The following is a 20,130-nucleotide window of genomic DNA, read 5'->3' on the forward strand; positions in this document are numbered from 1 at the left end:
CAACTCAAGATTGAATTAAGAGAAAGTGTAGAGTTGGTGATAGCCTGATAGTTCCTCAGTTTCCGGAATAAGAAAATAAGCGATAGGAGCAGAATTGGGCCATTCGACCCATCGTGTCAGCTGTGTCATTCAATCACAGCCAATAAGTTTCTCAACTCTTCTCCTGCTTTTTCCTCATAACCTTTGATCCCCTCACCAATCAAGAACCTATCCATCTCTGTCGTAAATACATTCAATGACCTGGTCTCCACAGCCTTCTGTGGCAATGAATTCCAGAGATTCATCACCCTCTGGTGGAAGAAATTCTCCCTCATCTCAACGTAAAAGTGTCAACATATAGTGCAGTACCAGCTGACCTGTAGATGGTGCTGTAATTAGTTGATTTCTATTTTACAACTCTGACATTGGAAAAGTTTATTTTTTGTAAGTCAACTTTTGTGAAACACCCTGTACTTCCAGGCAGTGACCAGCTGGTGGCCCTGCAACAGCACTTTATCTCCAGTCACATCATTTACACAGCTCAAATAACAGGCAGCTCCCATGTCCCTGTAGAAAGTGATTGCCAAACATTTTTAGTTGAAATTAAGACTCCTTCCCAATGAATTAGTAAACATGGAACTGCCATCTCAATAATAGTACATAATTCTCATAACATAAAATTGCTGCAGAAAAATAATGTTTTAATTATCTTTTTAAGAAAATTTGTATATTTACTTAGAGATCAATGAGGTGCTTCTCACTATTGTGTGTGGTTTGTCCTTTGCAAGAATATGGAAAGGGCAAAGAGCCCAAAGGAAGCAACACAGAGAGAGCAAGAGGATAGAGAAAGCACTAGAGGAGCAGGGGAGACAGTCGGAGAATGGGACTGGGAGCAGAACATATAGCAGGAACATCAAGTGAGAGTAAGGGGGCGCAGAGCTTGGAGAGAGCATAATCAAGGGACCTGGGGGAACAGGACAGTGAGGAGCCGTATAAACATCCTCCCTTCACTGTCCCTATCTATTTCCTCTTCTCTCGCCCTACCTCTACCTCTCCCTCATTTCTACATTAGGGTGGGAGGACAATCCAGAGGCCTTCCTGCCACTGTCCTAATCGGCATGGATGCCAGAAGGTGGCAGAGTCTCCACCCAACACCCTTCTACCTGATTAAATGCCCCCGTCACCAAACTCACCATGGGAATGGCATTAAATTCTGCTCCCTCCGTGTGCAATAGCACAGGTTATCAACTAGTTTTAAAAGAAAACATGATCTATAAAATAATTACATACAAACATCAAAAGGGGAAAGAGAGTAAGTATAATGGACAATATAGCAACAAGGTTCAAAAATACAATCAAGCCAGGCTGCAAGCAAATAGTAAGCTGTTCGTCGAAGGGAACAAATTGGCAATAAAAAACACTGCAGGGATCTGGCAACATGGTGTTGCAAATAAAAAATACATTTCGAATATCACACATGCCAGAAAGCTGCAGTGTCCACCTTAAACAATCAAGTAATTTTATTTTTTATATTTTTAAGAGTAGCCTTATGTTAGTTCCACTTTCAGCAAAACATGTTTATTTTAAGAAAGAAAAGGTAAAGTGACCATAGTCCCAGATGACCCCTTTGAGGGAGAAGAACTGACTGGTGGTCATTTAATCTGAGGATCCCCACACCTCAGGTGAGAGGCAAGATTGAGAAGGCAGGGCCTTCGTGAATGACCTCAGCTGATATGGAAACTGAACCTGCGCAGTTGGCTCTGCATCACAAAGCAACTGTCCAGCAAACTGAGTGAGAATACAGCCATGCTATAACATGAAGTTATAAATAGATAGGTTCAGTCAAACTCATTGTGAAAATTTTATAAACACCTGCAGATTTCCAAAAGATTAAACATGAACTTCACTTCTCTATGGATTTTGGAAAATGTTGAAATGCAATTACAATGGTAATAATTCCAATATTAGAGAGGAATACATAATCTGTATTTGAACTGTGAATTTAAGCATCAAAATATCGATGTTCCTTACTACTAAAAACATACTTTCTATTATTCAGTAAAGAGAAGGCATGTTGTGCAGTTTACTTCTCGCAATTCAAAATTGCTCAATTAGAATTAATTGTTAATTTGGATTGAAATCATGCTTATACCCTGTTGTATTTAACTTGCTTAATTTCTACTATTAGATATATTTTCTATGAAAAATACTTTGAATTATCCGAAGTAGATTTTTTCCCTTCCTTCCTAATACTTCAAGTAATTCTCAGTCTATAATGGCTATTTCATAGACTAACAAACAGCAGTTGGTGACTTTTATGTATCAGTATAGAAAATTGTGAGTTGGAAAAGTTAAAAAGCCAGCCAAGGAATGCAAGTGGTTGCACCATATCTAAGCAATGATGGACCATCACAAAAACTGTGCCATACTTTATACTACTTTATATGTGATTAATAATCTATGTGAGTTATAGGTTTTCAGAAAAAAAGTGGTTCAATTCTGTTGTAAATATAATTGTCAGTCTTTTTCTACACAATAAAACATTCCTATTGCTTGTCATTCTTGAATATCAATGAAAAAACATTGTCAATTTATTTTCAGCCTTGTGACATTGTCACTCGATAACAGATCAATTAATACATTCATTACAATAAAATGGACAATGAACTTTTATTTTATTCAAACTGAATATTCTTATGTTATGACATGGTGATTTCTGGATTTAAAATTTGCTATTCGGGTTGGCGGTTGGTGACTAGTGGAGTGCCCCAGGGGTCAGTGCTGGGGCGTCAGCTACTTACCATTTATATAGATGATCTGGAGGAGGGAACCGAGTGTATGGTGTCAAAATTTGCTGATGACGCCAAGATTGGTGGAGCGGCAAATTGTGCGGAGGGTGTGGAGAGTCTGCAGAAGGATCTAGATAGGCTGGGCGAATGGGCCAGGAACTGGCAAATGGAATTTAATGTTGGCAAATGTGAGGTTGTCCACTTTGGTAGGAATAATGGTAGGAAGGACTATTACTTACGTGGCGAAAAACTGCAGCATGCGACGGTGCAGAGGGACCTTGGGGTCCTTGTCCATGAGTTGCAAAAACCCAGCCTGCGGGTGCAGCAGGTGGTCAGGAAGGCAAATGGGATGCTGGCCTTCATAGCGAGGGGGATTGAATATAAAAGTAGGGAGGTCTTGCTGCAGCTGTACAGGGCACTGGTGAGGCCGCAGCTGGAGTACTGTGTGCAGTTTTGGTCGCCGCACTTACGCAAGGATATTTTGGCCTTGGAGGGAGTGCAGAGGAGGTTTACTAGGCTGATTCCAGAGTTGAGGGGGTTGAACTATGAGGAGAGGCTGAATAAACTAGGCTGTACTCGTTAGAGCTTAGAAGAATGAGGGGAGATCTCATTGAGACATATAAGATGATGAATGGGATGGATAGGATAGAGGTGGAGAGGCTCTTCCAGCTCAGAAAGGACAGTAGGACTAGAGGACACAGCCTCAGGATAAAGGGGGGGCGGTTTAGAACGGAGTTGAGGAGGAACTTCTTCACTCAAAGGGTGGTGAATCTCTGGAATTCTCTGCCCGTTGAAGTGGTGGAGGCTGCCTCGCTCAATATTTTTAAGACGCGGGTTGATAGGTTTTTGATAGGGAAGGGGATTAAGGGTTATGGGGAGAGGGCAGGAATGTGGAACTGAGCCACAACAGATCAGCCATGATCTTATTGAATGGCGGGGCAGGCTCGAATGGCTAGATGGCCTACTCCTGCTCCTATTTCTTATGTTCTTATTACTTTCTAGTTCACTTACTAATAGTTACATAAAAGCTATAGCAGGAGTGGCACAGTGGCTAGCACTATTGCCTCACAGCACTAGGGACCTGAGTTTGATTTCCAGCCTCGGCCACTGTTTGTGCAGAGTCTGCCTGTTCTCCCCATGACTTTATGGGTCCAGAGAGGTTCGGGTTAGATGGATTGGCCATGTTAAATTGCCTCTTAGTGTCAGGGTGATAGCTAGGTTAAATGCATGGGGTTATGGGGATAGGGTCTGGGTGGGATTGTGGTTGGTGCAGATTCAATGGGCTGACTGGCCTCAGCCTGCATTGTAGAATTCTATGATTCTATTTCTCTGGGTGCTCCAGTTTCATCCCACATTCTGAAAGATATGCTGGTTAGGTGCATTGACCTGAACGGGCACTGGAATGTGGCAACTAGGGGATTTTCACAGTACCTTCATTGTAGTGTTAACGTAAGCCTACTTTGAACAATAATAAACTTTAAATTTATGGTGGCATTTTTAAGCTTAACAGATGACACTAATTGTTTACAGAAACAGGATAGGAGATGCACCTAAACTGCTATGGGAATGGATAGAAGATGTACAATCTCAAAATTATTTATTTTGCTTTGTCTATTACTCTTCTGCTGACATAAACCACTTGGTTTGGAGCATACTTGGCTGGAAAGTACAAAAGGCAGCAGTTCTTAAAGAATAAGTTCCAAATGATCCTCAAAGAAGAAGCTATGGTACAGTCACGATATATTGAGTAGAAACCCTTGTTTTTACATAACCTACAGGGTTGAAGTGAAGCACAGAATTTCTAGCTGTGACACCTGGTGGGAACTTTATCCCTGGTAATGGAACTGAACCTTGCAGGTAACATCTCATTTTTGCAGGTGCAACGATGAAGACATTGTCCCTTTGACAAGTGTCATTTGTTGTGAAAAGATCTCAGTAGCATACTGCTTCATTTGGTAACCTTCAGTAGTTATCCCTCTTACAAATGTGTTGCTTCTTGTTACAACAGATGATACAAATATGTGCCTACTCTGAGAGTTGTGAAGCATATTTGGGCATTCCTGAATGTGAGAACCTTCTAACACATCCAGTTATGTGTAAGAGGGGAGTGGGTCTTTTCTTCAGATGTAGGGCTGTGTTGTAAGGTATTCAAAATACCTTAAAACTCGAATAAATCGTGCCTCCTCATGAGTTCTGTACCCTCCCCAGCTATCTCCTCACTGCAGGGAAGCTTTTGTACCTTTCACATTATGTCCTCACCATACAGACCGTTTGCATGTGCAATGTTTTGCCCCCTCTACTCCCTACATTTAGGCCTGCCGCATATCCCAGGACCTCCCTCCAACCAACACCAAATAAAATATAGGCCTCGTGATCTTATCACACAAATGATTAAAAATAGCCCAAAACAACGAAGAAGAAGGCTTGAATATAATTCTGGGGATGGGGAGAGAAGGAAGTGCTCCTCTCGCGCACGATTCGGCCAAAACTCCACCGGTGGACGGACCAACCAGAACTGCCAGCGTGACCCGGCAGTGGTTCTCGGAAGTGCCAGTGCGACCCAGTAGTGGTTAGCGGACCTGCGACGTGACCCGGCAGTGGTTACTGGATGTGCTGACGTGACCCGGTGGTGGTTACTGGACGTGCCGGTGTGACCCGGCGGTGGTTACTGGAAGGTGAACGCGGCTTGTTGTGCTGTAAGTGAGTGGATTATCATTCATACCGCGGTCCCTTAGTGTTCCCTTAAAATGGGGCTGTCTGTCTTTGCGGAGGGAAGTGCGGCTCGGTGCTTTCTCGCGGAACGGGAAATATTTGAGTTTCTCGGTGAAAACTCTGTAACTTTATTCGGAGGTTTCGGGCCCAGTCAGGGTGGTTATTACTGCGCCGGTAACAGAGCAGAGGGAAAGAATTGTGTGTGGGGGATTTTAATGGAGGATGACTATCTGAGAAGTAATTTTGTAAACACTTCAGTCAACCTTCAGAGTGTTTACAATGTTTTAAAAATTACAGCGAATTTGTTGAGTTTCAAAATAAGAAATCAAAAATATTGACTTTCTGTAAGAGAGCCGTAGTGGCAGCTGTGACCTACCTGGAGACCAAAAAAAAGTGTTTTTTGTCCTTCTGATAAATGAATTGAATTGAAATGAAATTTAAATTAAAAAATAATACTTCATATTTTTTCAGCCAGTGAAGTACTTTTTTGAAGGTAGTCATTGCAATGGAACATCATAGCTAATATGTGCAGAGCAGGGACCCAAAACCAGCAATGTGTAATGACTGGATAGCCTGTTTTTGGGATGTTGATTAAGGGTAAATATTTTGTTCCTGAGGAAAACGCCTGCCCTATCTAACAATCAATTATAGATTTTTGATAAACAACCCAGACTTTTTTTAACCACCAGTCCAGTGTTTTAATTTCTGCAACATATTGGATAATGGATCTTATCCGGGTAGTTGGCTCAGTTATTTGGATACTGGGATAGAAATTAGTCTATGTTTGGCTACAGTCTATACCAGTTACAAGCTGTATGGTCCTGCACCTAATTGCTATTGTACAATGTGTCAGATGCCTAAAATCATCACTGAATGAATTTAAATGTGTAAAGGATCCTGCACCTGTTTTGGGATGCTTTGATAAAATGTGTGAAAAACTAAGTGGAGCTTTTTTATTCGTTTTTGGGATGTGACATTGTTGGCAAGACCAACATTTAATGTCTATTCCTAATTGGCCTTGAAAAGGCAGTGGAGAGCCATCAGCTTGAACCTCTGTAGTCCACTGGCATAGGTAGAGCTACAGTACTCTTAGAGAGGGAGTTGCAGGATTTTGACTCAGTGACAATGAAGGAACAATGATATAGTTTCATGTCCAGATTATGTGTGAATTGGAGGGGAACTTACAGGTGTCGAAGTTCCCATATATCTAATGCCTAGGTGGTAGTGGCTGTGAGTTGCTGCAGTGCATCTTGTAGATTTGTGCCAGTGGTTGAGGGAGTGAATATTGAAGGTTGCTGATCAAGTGGGCTGCTTTGTCCTGGACGGTGTCAGCTTCTTGAGTGTTGGTGAAGCCTCAATTTCCAAGTAAATTGAGAACGTATGATATACTTCTTACTTGTGCCTGATTGAGAGTTAGTCAATGCAGAATTCCAAGTCTCTGACTTGCTTTTATAGCAACAGCATTAATATTGGTGGTCTAGTTAAGTTTATGGTCAATGGTAAACCTCAGCATGTTGAGGATGTTTGCATGTATCCTGTGGTGTAGCTTCCAATTTGGCAGCTCATTTTTAAGATATGTTTGGTGCTGCTCTTGGCATATTCTCCACCACTCCTTGTTGAACCAGGGTTAAGTCCCTGGCTTGATGATGTTGGTAGAATGAGAGATGTACCGGACAATGTATTTACAAACTGGTTATACACAATGATGGTACTGCTGGTGGCTCATGAATGCTCAATTGTGAGCCACTAGATCACTTCTGAATCTGTCCCATTTAGCACAGCGCTAAGGCCACACAATCTGAGGATATCCTCAGTGTGAAAAGTTAGAACTTCATCTCCATAAGGGTAGTCTGTAGGGTAGTCATTTCAATCAATACTGTCATGGACAGTTCAATTTGTGAAGACAAGGTCAGGTAGGTTTTTCCCTTGTAACTTATTCCTTCACCATCTGCTGCAGGCTCAGTCTGGTAGGTATGCCCTTCAAGACTGGACCAACTTGATCAGTAATGATGTTACCAAGCAATTATTGGGGACCAGCATTTAAGTCCCCCACCTGGAGTACATTCCCAGAGTACATTCTGTGCCCTTGCTATCTTGATGCTGCTTCTGAGTAATTTAACATGGAACAGACTGATTCATCTGCTGAGGGAGGGTGATAAGTGATAATCAGCCAGAGGTTTCCATGTTTTACCTGATGCCATGAGATTTCATGGAGTCTGGAGTCAATGTTGAGGACTCCCAGGGCAAATCCCTGTCACTGTGCAGCGGACTCCATCTGCTTGATGTACGTTTTGAATGGTATGCTTTATCTGTACAGTGCACAAGAAACAAAGATGTGTGGATCCGGAGTTTTGGCCCTGATAAATTGCCCCTTAGTGTCCTGGGATGCGTAGGTTAGAGGGATTAGCAGGGTAAAGATGTGGGGTTACTGGGGTAAGACCTAGGTGGATTGTTGTTGGTGCAAACTCGATGAGCCGAATGGCCTGTATTGTAGGGTTTCTATGATTCAATGAGTACTTTTCACTCAGATACATTGCAAGATGATACAGCATTCAGGAGCAGTGCATTAGCATCTTCAAAGTCTTATACTATGACTCCCAAGAATAGCAAATGCTAGAAAATTCCATCTAGAGTCACAGCCCAAAGGAAGAGTACTCCTTCACAATTAGACAAGTCATCCATAATAAATATGCGTATAATGGTTACCGAACAATAAATTTAATCTCACGTCATAACGATGGATACTTGGAAGTTTCAAAATATGATAATTATGACATCTTACTATTAATTTCTATTTGGAAACAAATTCCATTGTATTATACCCACCCATTTCTATTAAAAGAAAACACCACAGATGCTGGAAGTTTGAAACAAAAACAGAAAATGCTGGATGAACCCAGCAAATCTGGCTGCATCTCTGGAGAAGTGATGTGGGTATGCCGGCGTTGGACTGGCGTAAACACAGTAAAAAGCCTGACAACACCAGGTTTTAGTCCAACCTATTTATTTGATAATATACTCACAAGCTTTTGGGGTTAGCCCCTTCGTCAGGTGAATGGAGAGTTCTGGCCTCAGAAATTATCAAATAAATAGGTTGGACTAAAACTTGGTGTTGTCAGACTTTTTACTGTGTTCTCTGGAGAAGAACAGAGATAGCGTTTTGGGTCTAAATGACCCTTCAACAGAACTCATCTCTAGCTGGGGTGGAAGTTTGTTGCGTTCCTTGTCACAGTTGCAATCTCTGAAGTAAATTACCAAACAAAAGGACTTTTCTTGCAGCATTAAATCCCACCCAATAAAAATAGAGCTCAAGACTTGGCTATTTTTAACTAAAAAATTTAAAATCTATGCCAGCTTCTGTCTTCTAAGATGATGGTTTGCATTATGGTGTTAAACTCAGTGATAGGCATCAGTGTGACTCAAGTGCACCATTCTGGCATGCCAGTCTCTGCTGCATTTGCTCCTGATGAAGGCATTAGCTGGAAAGGTGCAAATCTTGCTGGTCTCTGTTTTTCCTGAACACTCGGTCAGCTGAATTTCATTTTTACTTTTCATCCTTGCCTTTGCCCTTCTCAACAATCAGCTTCCAGAAATTGCTGCCATTTATGTGACAGCCCGTAGCTCAGTTGCTAACATTCTTGTCTCAGGGCTTGAACACAATAACACCCAGGCTGATGCCATGGTTAGTCTTGCACCACTGGTGTAGTGATATTATTGCAAGATTCCCATTCTTGCTACTTGGGTTCAATTCTTGGGTGACACACACAAGTGTTAAAAACAATTAAACACAATTTGTTCACAAATTATTGTTTGTACCATATGGAGATTCATGTCATTTTCCATCAGCATCCCCATATTAGGATGTTTGCTCAGTATGATTTTAATAAGATTGTAGATGAAAATTTTCCACCTGGTATATTTTCTGAATTCTCTTTCAATTACCTGTACCTTCCAGGTTTCCTCCTTTTTATATAATGGATTGATTCCAATGCATCCGCGGTGTGGTGACACAGTGGTTAGCACTGCTTCCTCAGTGTTGGATTTGATTGTAGCCTTGGGTGACTGTGTGTGGAGTTTGCATGTTTTCCCCTTGTCTCTGTGGGATTACTGCAGGTGCTCCAGTTTCCTCCAGTAGTCCAAATAGGTGCAGGTTAGGTGGATTAGCCATGGTAAATGCGCAGTGTTACTGGGATAGGGCAGGCCTGGGTGAGATGTTTTTTCAGAGAGTTGTTACAGACCTGATGGGCCGAATAGCCTCCTTCTACCCTGTAGGCATTCTATGGAAAAAGGATTCTGCTGTTCATATCTGCCAGTGGCACGATAGAAATGTCCATTAGATGGCGTACTTAAGCATACTGGAGCAGACTGTTCCCTGCCTAAGGACAAGTACTTTCTTTCGAAGTGGCCACTTGGAATTCCCAACATTGCTATGTTATTTGCCCCCAAAGACAGAATTTGGGTGTCAAGCCAATACCCAACCTAAAATATCAAGGATTTTTGGCTGTTTGCAATTTCTGTACATAAACCACACATCCATAGTCTTCAATTTTACAATCTTATTTTATTCATTTGTGGGACATGGACATTGCTGTCTGGCCAGCATTTATTGTCCTTCCCTAGTTGCCCTTGAACTGAGTGGCTTGATGGGCCATTTCAGAGAGCAGCTGAGAGTCAACCACATTGCTGTGGCTCTGGAGTCACATGTAGGCCAGACCAGATAAGGACGGTAGATTTCCTTCCCTGAAGGACATTAATGAAGCAGATGGGTTTTTCCGACAATTGACAATTGCTTCAAAGTCATCAGTAGATTCCTAATTTCTGATTTTTTTTTCTAATGGAATTTAAATTCCACCATCTGCCATGGCGATATTTGAACCCGGGTTCCAGACCGTTAGCTGAGTTTGTGGGTTAATAATCTATCAATAGTACCACTAGGTCATTGTCTTCCTTATCGATCTCTCCTCCCAATTACATTTCTGTCCATGAAAATAGCCCTGCCTTTCAGATTACTGAAGCTTATAAGTGATTTTCCTGCAGTTGCATTTGCTGAAAGACTCTCTTCAAATTATAACCAGGTTTTCAGGAAATATTTTTTCTTGATTGACGTTTTTAAGCATTTTACATTTTATCCTTGAAGTCTGCATTGTTTCAATTACATTCTTAATGCAGCAGTCACACTAAACATTAAGCTTGCTGGTTGCAGACATCCGTAGACATTCTGTGCCCCATTTGCACGAGTGATGTCTAGATCAGTTGAAACTTTAATTTTCGTAGTCAAAGAAATTTATGAATTCAGTGCTTTCCTTAGGCCCAGATTGTTTATGCAAGTTTACTCCCATGTTACATTTGGTTGCATTCTAATGAGCAGGAAATTTCATGTTAGTGGTATGGGTTTCAGTACTAAAGTTCACTCTTGTTTATGGAGCAATAATTTTTGGGCTTTTTTCCAATGTTTAATTGCTTTATAAATGCAAGTTGTTCTAATGCATTAACCTCCAGCAGCTAGACCAAAACCATCTAATTTTATCTGTGATTCAAATTGCTTCATTATATGGAGTATAAAAGTAACGCACTGTGGATGCTGGAGCTGTAAAAAAAGCAAAAAATGCTGAAAATACTCAGCAAGTCTGGCAGCAGGCAGAGTCTCCAACCTGCAAAATGGGCCCATAACATCCTGGCTCCCCAGCGTCTGAATAGGGGGATCCAAAGATACCTTCAATGCGTTGGGGAATCCATCTTGTAAGTTCCCAGGTAAGGGTTTAGGTGGCAATTGTCCAGAAACACCAACTTCCCCTGTACAATTGCACTGTATTAGTAACCATCTGATGAAGCGATTTAAATCACTAACTTTGAATGGTTCTGCCAGGGTTGCATTAATAACACTCTAAAAAGTTATAAGAAATAAACCTCATCTTCCCCCCATGATTTGCCTTTCAATGCTACTTGGAAGTTATGGCCAATTAACACTCTCTAGACCTGGTGAGTTTTTCCAGCATTTTCTATTCATATTTCATGAGAGAGAGAATAATTTGTGGTGGCTGATGGATGAGGGTGGTTAAACAAAATGATTATTGGGAATTAGGTTGCCAATACTGGTTAGACTTTTCCCTGGAGATTTTATCACCTGCCGTCTCCCACCACTTCCCCATCTGACGCTTCCATCCTTATGCCTCATTGGGATACCCAGTCAATTGGACGATTAGAAAGCAGGCAGTCTCATCACGGTGGTTAGCACTGCTGCTACACAGCTCCAGGGACTTGGGTTTGATTCCCGGCTTGGGTCACTATGTGGAGTTTGCATATTCTCCTCGTCTGTGTGGGTTTCCTCTGGGAGCTCCGGTTTCCTCCCACAATCCAAAGATGTGCGGGTTAAGTTGATTGGCCGTGCGAAATGTCCTGAGATGTGTAGGTTAGAGGGATTAGCGGGTAAATATGTAGAGATATGGGGATAGGGCCTGGGTGGGATTGTGGTCAGTGCAGACTTGATGGGCCAAATAACCTCTTTCTGCACTGTAGGGTTTCTATGATTACTCCACTGGCTGATTCTAGACTTTTTACCCCAAAGATTCTCCAATGTTTTTATAACTGATAAGCAAAACTGTTCAAAGTAAATGAACAAATACTTTTTTGCCCTGATATTTTTTCTCTAGAATTTTTAAATTGTAACGATGCCAGGATAATTTCCTATATTTATGCGTTCCAAAACATAACCTTGTAATTGAGTCTGTCTATATACGTCATGTTTGTGAACTCAACTCTCCACTCAGCTGATGAAGGAGCAACACTCCGAAAGCTTGTGATATCAAATAAACCTGTTGGACTTTAAACTAGTGTTGAGAGACTTCTTACTGTGCCCAGTCCAATGCCAGCATCTCCACACCAAAACATGCAACACTATTGCAGCCAGATATAAAAGCAGAGAGTAGCTGCTCTGCACCTTTTCTGTCACTGTCTTTGCCTTCAAGAAGCTACAAATGCTCCCGGCCAAGTCTTTGCAAAAATCCTCTCTCTCGTTATGAATTCCTTTGCCTCCATTCCAGTCCCAACTCTTTTGTATAAATATATGAATTAGGATCAGGTGACTCAGCCCCTCGAACCTGCCCTGCCATTCAAGAGGTTCAGGGCTGATCTGATTGTAACCTCAACCCAACATCCCTGCCTGTGCCTGATAACTTTTCATCGCCTTGTTAATCAAACTCAAAGGGTGGTGAATCTCTGGAATTCTCTGCCCGTTGAAGTGGTGGAGGCTGCCTCGCTAAATATTTTTAAGAAGCGGGTTGATGGGTTCTTGATAAGAGAGGGGATTAAGGGTTATGGGGAGAGGGCGGGAAAGTGGAACTGAGCCACGACAGATCAGCCATGATCTTATTGAATGGCGGGGCAGGCTCGAAGGGCTAGATGGCCTACTCCTGCTCCTGTTTCTTATGTTCTTATGTTCTAACCTGTCTAAAAAATATTTAAAGACTCTGCTTCCACTGAGTTTTGTGGAAGAAAATTCTGAAGACCAGTGACCCTCTGAGTGGAAAAAATTCTTCTTGGTTTTATGAAAGGGAAAACATTTAAAACCATGTTGACTCTGCCTGATTGCCTTGAATTTTTCCAAGTGTCCTACTATAGCACTTTTAGTAATGGCTTCTAGCATCTTGCCTTTAACATGTTAGGCTAACTGGCCCATTGTTTCCTGTTTTCTGTCTCTGTCCATTTTGAGTAAAGGAGTTACATTTGCTATCTTGCAATCTAATGGATACTTCCCTGAATCAAGGGAACTTTGGAAAATTGAAACCAATGCATCAACTGTAGGGGAGGGATATTATTCAAGAGACCCAAGGTAATGCTCTCGGGACCTAGGTTCACATCCCCCTGTGGCAGATGGTGAGATTTGAATTCAATAAATAATCTGGAATTAAGAGTCTAATGGTGACCACGAAACCATTGTCGATTGTCGTAAAACCCCATCTGGTTCACTAATGTCCTTTTGCAAAGGAACTCTGCTCTCCTTACTTGGTCTGGCCTACATGTGACTCCAGAACAACATTGTAATGTGGTTGACTCTTAAATGTCCCCTCAAGGGCAATTAGGGATGGGCAATAAATAATGGCCAACCCACATCCCACGAAAGAATATTTTAAAAACATAGTCACTTCTTTCAACACCTGTCTGCCTGCAGGCCCCAACAGTTTGTTCAATGCGGCATCCCAGGTGATTGTAATTTTCCTGAATTCTTCCCTCCCTTCCATTTCCTGATTTGCAGCTAATTATGGGATGTTACTTGTGTCTTCCATAGTGAAGACCAATGCAAAATACTTGTTTAGTTCATCTGCCATAGCCCTGCTCTCCATTATCAATCCTCCAGGTGCATTTTTTTTGTAGGATCAACATTGACTTTGTTAATTCTTAGTAAGAGTTTCCAGAGGTATCTAAATACCAGACCTTGTAGTCTAGTTTTTCTCTCTTTATCAATATTTTGTTATTCTTTCCAATCTTCTGATCTACCACTCATCTTTACACTCTTAAATCGGCCTCGCAGGTGGAGGATGTGGTCAAGGCGGCGTACAGTGTACTGGCCTTCATTAATCGAGGGATTGAGTTTAGGAGTCGGGAGGTAATGCTGCAACTTTATAAGTCCCTTGTCAGGCCCCACTTGGAGTACTGTGCACAGTTCTGGTCGCCTCACTATAGGAAGGATGTAGAAGCTATTGAAAGGGTACAGAGGAGATTTACAAGGATGTTGCGTGGATTGGGAGGCATGCCTTATGAAGATAGGTTGAGGGAGCTAGGACTCCTCCCTGGAGAGACGAAGGTTGAGAGGCGACCTGATAGAGGTTTATAAAATGTTGAGAGGAATAGATAGGGTGGATTCTCAGAGGCTATTTCCCTGGTTTGAAATGGTCGCTACAAGAGGACACAGATTTAAGGTGCAGGGAAGCAAGTACAGAGGTGATGTTAGGGGTAAGTTTTTCACTCAGAGGGTGGTGAGTGAATGGAATTGGCTGCCGTCAGTGGTGGTGGAGGCGAACTCTCTGGGGTCTTTTAAAAGACTTCTGGATGAGTATATGGGATTTAATGGGATTGGGGGTTATATATAGGTCCATGGATTGGTAGGTATTGATGTGATCGGTGCAACTTGTGGGCCGGAGGGCCTGTTTGTGCTGTAGTGTTCTATGTTCTAAATCCATGACTTTTCTTTAGCTTTAATACTGTCTTTCACTTTTTAAGTTAACCGCAGATAAGAGATCCTCTCTTTAGAATTCTTCTCATTGGAATGTATCTGTTCTGTGTATTCTGAAATATCCGTCTAAGTGTCTGCCACGGAACCTGTATCAGTCTATCCCTTAAGCACGTTTGCCAGCTCATGCGATGTAGCTCTGTTTTTAATGCCCTCATTATTGCTCTTTCTTAAGTTTAAAATATCAGTTTTGGACGTACTCTTCCCCCTCTCAAACTGAATGTAAGATTCAATTGTAATAGGATTGCTGCTACTTAAGGGCGCCTTCACAATAATATCAGTTAATTCTAGCTTCATGCACAATACCAGGTCTAGCATAGGCTGCCCTCTAGTTGGCTCCACAATGTGCTGCTCTGAGAAACCATCCCAAAAACATTATGAATTTTTCATCTATGTTTCCTTAGCCTATCTGATTTTTTTCCAATCTATATATAGATTAAAATCCCTTATGATCACCACTGTACCTTTCTGACAAGCTCCAATTATCTCTCCTTTCATACTTGTTCCATCATGTAATTACAATTAGGGGGCTTGTACACCACTCTCACAGTGGCTTCTTGCCTTTACTATTTTTCACTTCAATCCAAACTGCTGCTACATCTTGATTTTCTGAATTTAGGTAATCCCTCTCTGTGCCAATACCATCATTAATTGACAGAATCACTTCTCCACCTTTTCTTAACTCCCTTCCTAAATGTCACATGTCCCTCAATATTATGGTCAGGTTTCAATCTATGTCAACTTGTAACCATGTCTCTGTAATGGCTTTCAGATCATATTATTTATTCCTGTTTGTGCAATCAGTTCATCCGTTTTGTTTCGAATGCTACATTTTTAGATAGTCTTTAGAATCATAGAATCCCTACAGTGTGGAAGGAGGCCATTCAGTCTATCAAGTCTACAATTTTCTGACGGAGCATCTTACCCAGACCCTATCCCACAACCCCTTTTTTACCCCCTAACCTATACATCTTGGGACACTAAGGGGCAATTAGCATGGCCAATCTATCTAAACTGCACACCTTTGGACAGTGGGAGGAAACTGGAACACCCAGAGGAAAACCACAGAGACACAAGGAGAATGCGCAAACTCCACGTAGTCAGTCACCTGTGGCTTGAATCAAACCCAGGTCCCATTCGCTGTGTGGCAGCAGTGCCAACCACTATGCCATCTTTTACTTTTATCCTTTTTATTACTTTTGTAGAATCTAGCCTTACGTGCTGGTATACACTTAAATTTGTACTTTGTCCCTGCCTGCCAAGGTTCTTCATCATTTTCAATATTAATACCATTTAGTTATGCGATTTGCTAAAACATCAACCCTAGCATGCTTCAGGCATAGACCATCCTATTGGTGCAGATCCCACTTTTCCCAATACTGGTGCCAGTATCTCATGAACTGGAACTCACTTCTCCCACACATTCATTTTTTCTAATCTTATTTGTCCTATAGGAATTGGTATGTGGCTCAGGTAATACTAATCCAATCAGCTCATCCATCCTGCACCTCCTAATCATCCAAACAAGCAGTGACCCCCAGCATTACTGCTCTCTAGATCCTCTTACCTGCTTCATTTGCAGTCACTCTCCTCTCCCTGACCACTGACCAAATCAGAAGGCCCTAAGCTAAGAGCTGTGACTTCATCCTGGTACAAAACATCCAGGTAATTTTCCCCCTCCCTGATGTGTAAGAGTCAGCAGCTCAGTCACTCTGAGCCAAAGTTCCTGAAGCCACAACCACATTGTGGATGTATTTGCCCTGGGTCACAGTGTTATCCAGGCATTCCCACATATTGCAGCCTTGACACATCACTGTCCATTACCAGCTGACAGTAGATTCAGAAAAAATGCTCCCAAAGGTGGTGGAGTCCAGAACTAGGGGCCAAAGCTTGAAGGTGAGGGGTAAATCTTTTAGAACTGAGGTGAGGAGAAATCTCTTCCCCCAGAGCGTGATGAATGTGTGGGATTCACTACCATGAAAAGTAGTTGAGGCAAAAAAATGTTGTCCATGTTCAAGAAGGAATTAGACATAGCTCATGGGGCTAAAGGGATCAAGGGATGGGGGTGAGGGAAGAATCAAAATATTGAATTTGATGATCAGCCACCATCAAAATTAGTGGTGGCATAGGCTCGAAGAGCTGAATAGCCTACTCCTGCTTTTTATTTCTATCTTAATGTGCTTTTAAACGATTACTTCATTAAATTATTTACTTATCCATGGTGCTTTTTATATATTTTATTAACTTCACCAACAAGTTTGTAGATCTTACCCACCTATAAATTCTCACCAAATGGCTAACTTCTTCCCCTTTAGTCAAGTGAGAACCTGTCCAAAGGGTTAGAAGAACTCTTGAACTCTCCAATTTACCAAACTCCAAGCTTGTGCTCAGCTCCCTTACTGCATTCTCCATGCTCCCACATGCTGAACTGCTCCATGTCTTCTCAGCATGCCAGGCAGCAGCCTCTGATTCAACCCAAATTACAAACCTCAAGAAGTGTTATCAAGTAGATACAGCACAGCAACAAACAGTCAGTTGGCTGCTGCGTTAGTTAAAAATGTTAGTCCTGTTCCCTATCTAAATAAAATAATGTGCAGCAAAAGATAAGCCATCTCCGAAGGAACTTTTCTCTCCAGTTGCCAATGGCAGTGCTCAAAATAGAAACCATTGGTATCTGGAGATTCCTGTCAAAATTGGGATGATTGGTAATCCTAACCCAATGAAATAAGTATTTGGGTGTTGTGAAGCAGTATGAGCAGTGGACATGTTTTGACACCTGTCTGCTACATTGTTCATGACAGAGAACCATAAAGAAGTTATTTTTATTGGGTTACCAAGAGGAAACTTAAATTTTGCCTCAGTTTTAATTTTCTCTCATTTTCAGGATTAGGCCGGAACAGAATGAGTGCAGAAGCAGCAGATCGTGAGGCAGTGACCTCCAGCCGACCCTGCACACCGCCTCAGACGATTTGGTTTGAGTTCTTGTTGGATGAAGGATTGCTTGAAAAACATCTGCAGAAGTCTTATCCTGGTATGTTCTGGCATTCTGCCTCAAAGATTTTGCCAGGCAGTTAACAGTCCCTACTTACAGAAAGCAAATGTTCCAATAATTGCTGTCATTTTCTTCTGTCAGTCATAATGTGCTGGTACGGCAGTCATACTGCCAATGATATGACTATCATTGTGTCTTTTTTTTTGATAAATGAAACAGGAATCATAATATCTGAACCGCTTAACAGTAATATATTAGAAAGCAAACTCACAAAACAAACTGTCATCTTTAATTAAATCTTTTGGTAGCTTTTGGGGAAAAAAGGCACAAACCATTACCAACTTAGCAGAAAACACTTGACCTATGAGAGCAGTAAATATTGTCTAAAATTTTAAAACATTATTTTTTTCTCCATTTTAATGATTCTTTGGAGATCAGAATTACCCCTCAATTCATCTTCCTTTGATTTAAAAATGGAATTGTACACTGAAATCATTGCCCACCAAAGGTGACTGCAAGTTTTTAAAATTATGTTCACAGCTTGTCGTTTGTTGCTTCTTGAGCAGATAGGTAATGCCCATGTTGTGAGTCAACAAATTCTGAATCATCAATTTAATCAAATTCAGTTCAGAAGGCATTTAGTTATTTAAGATGCTCCCACGCTAGACCTCAATAAGGAATGTAATATATTTGCATAAAATATGCCATCTAATTCACCGTTATGCTTTAGAAACCAGAAAGTTGTAGACTTGTTGCTATGTTTACAGATCTAAGCTGGGGTCTTCATTAGGATTAGTACACTTGGTCTCCTCAGCCAGAATTCCTCAGCCTGAATACGGTTGCATGCTTGCTGTTGGATTATGACTGTATTTAGATGTCAGGGCGAGGACAAAAATGGGCAGTTATACCATACATGATTGGTATGCTGATATTGTCCGGGGTCAGACATGCAGAATAGCCTTTGGGCAAGGTATTGCAGGGCTACTAGCACCTGCAAAATCAGCAGAAGTCTGAGCAGTCCTGAGAGGAAAGGGAAAGGTCTAAAAGATTCTATATACAACAAGTGCAGGTAATAGATACAATGAAGAATGTCTCTACAAGCTTCTCTCTTGTGCTTCATTTAATGTGCAGTGATAATGCCTATAATTGCCTCAATTTGGCAATGATGATAACACCAGAGGCGCACATAAAACATATAAGAAATAGGAGCAGGAGTAGGCCATCTAACCCCTCGAGCGTGCCCCACCATTCAATAAGATCATGGCTGATCTGATAGTCGTTCAGTTCCACTTACCCGCCTGCTCCCCATAACCCTTAATTCCCTTATTGGTCAAAAATCTATCTATCTGTGACTTAAACACATTTAACGAGGTAGCCTCCACTGCTTCAATGGGCAGAGAATTCCAAAGATTCACTTCCCTCTGGGAGAAGTTCCTACTAAGTCTGTTCTAAATTGACTCCCCCTTATTTTGAGGCCATGCCCTCTAGTACTTGTTTCCATTCTAAGTGGAAATAATCTCTCTGCTTCTACCCTGTCTAGCCCCTTCATTATCTTACATGTCTCTATAAGATCTCCCCTCAGCTTTCTAAACTCCAGTGAGTACAGGCCCAATCGACTCAATCTCTCCTCATAAGCTAACCCCCTCTCCTCCAGAATCAACCTGGTGAACCTTCTCTGCACCCCCTCCAAACCTAATACATCCTTCCTTAAATAAGGGGACCAAAATTGCACACGGTACTCTAGATGTGGCCTCACCAGTACCTTGTACAATTGCAACTACTTAAGGCAACACAACGTGTTTTGTATTGCCTTAAGTAGTGTCTTAAAAGCAATATGAGAGGTAGTGTAAAAAGGAGTGACTGACATTAAATCAATCTATTCCTAAGACAAGCAGTGATGTTTTTTTCCTCAATGACTTGTGTGGACCTCTTCGAGAGATTGAGAGAGCTGTGGTAGCCAGGAACAAGAAATGTAGTTTCCTATTTTGTGACTTGGAACCTATCTTGAATCATAAATGAAGCATGTCCTTAGTCCTCAAACTGCTGGTCATTATTTCAAGTAACAATTCTGATATATAGCTTGCGCTTTTAGCCCCTTTAATGTAAAAGAACATCTCAAGGAGCACAATAGAGATGTAATTGGACAAAAATGAACACCAAAAAGCTGTTAGATATGATCAGAAGTTTTTATGGAGGGTTTTAAAGGAGGAAAGAAAGATTAAAAAGGTGGAGAGATTCAATGCTTTGTGGGTAGCTTGGCTTTGTGCTGCGGAGGTTGGAACAGGAGGCAACATAGATTGTGACAGGTAAACAGGATCTATTGCAGGACAGCACACCAACTGCAGAATTTTGGATGGGCGTTACAGGGCATGGGTGATTGACCTAGAAAACATTTAAAATTGTCAAGTCTGGAGGTGACAGACATTTGATGA

The 20,130-nt window shown here is 41.5% G+C and overlaps 1 protein-coding gene across 4 annotated transcripts in view; it reads left to right on the top strand.

Annotated features, from left to right (window-relative positions):
• The first annotated feature begins 5,425 nt into the window (after positions 1-5,425).
• Positions 5,426-20,130, top strand: part of ints8 (integrator complex subunit 8) — a 90,422-nt gene continuing 75,717 nt past the window's right edge. For 3 of the 4 annotated variants that reach the window (XM_080194434.1, XM_080194436.1, XM_080194437.1), the window contains exons 1-2: positions 5,430-5,468; positions 17,591-17,737. In XM_080194434.1, coding sequence (XP_080050560.1) covers positions 17,608-17,737 — 130 coding nt within the window. In that variant the 5' untranslated portion in view covers positions 5,430-5,468; positions 17,591-17,607. Of the gene's footprint in view, positions 5,469-17,590; positions 17,738-20,130 lie in introns of all 4 variants that reach the window. The other variant, XM_080194435.1, reaches the window with a different exon arrangement.

The sequence above is a fragment of the Carcharhinus amblyrhynchos genome, chromosome 8 (assembly GCF_965287045.1).
Source record: "Carcharhinus amblyrhynchos chromosome 8, sCarAmb.v2.hapA, whole genome shotgun sequence".
In the NCBI taxonomy this organism is placed as follows: domain Eukaryota; kingdom Metazoa; phylum Chordata; class Chondrichthyes; order Carcharhiniformes; family Carcharhinidae; genus Carcharhinus; species Carcharhinus amblyrhynchos.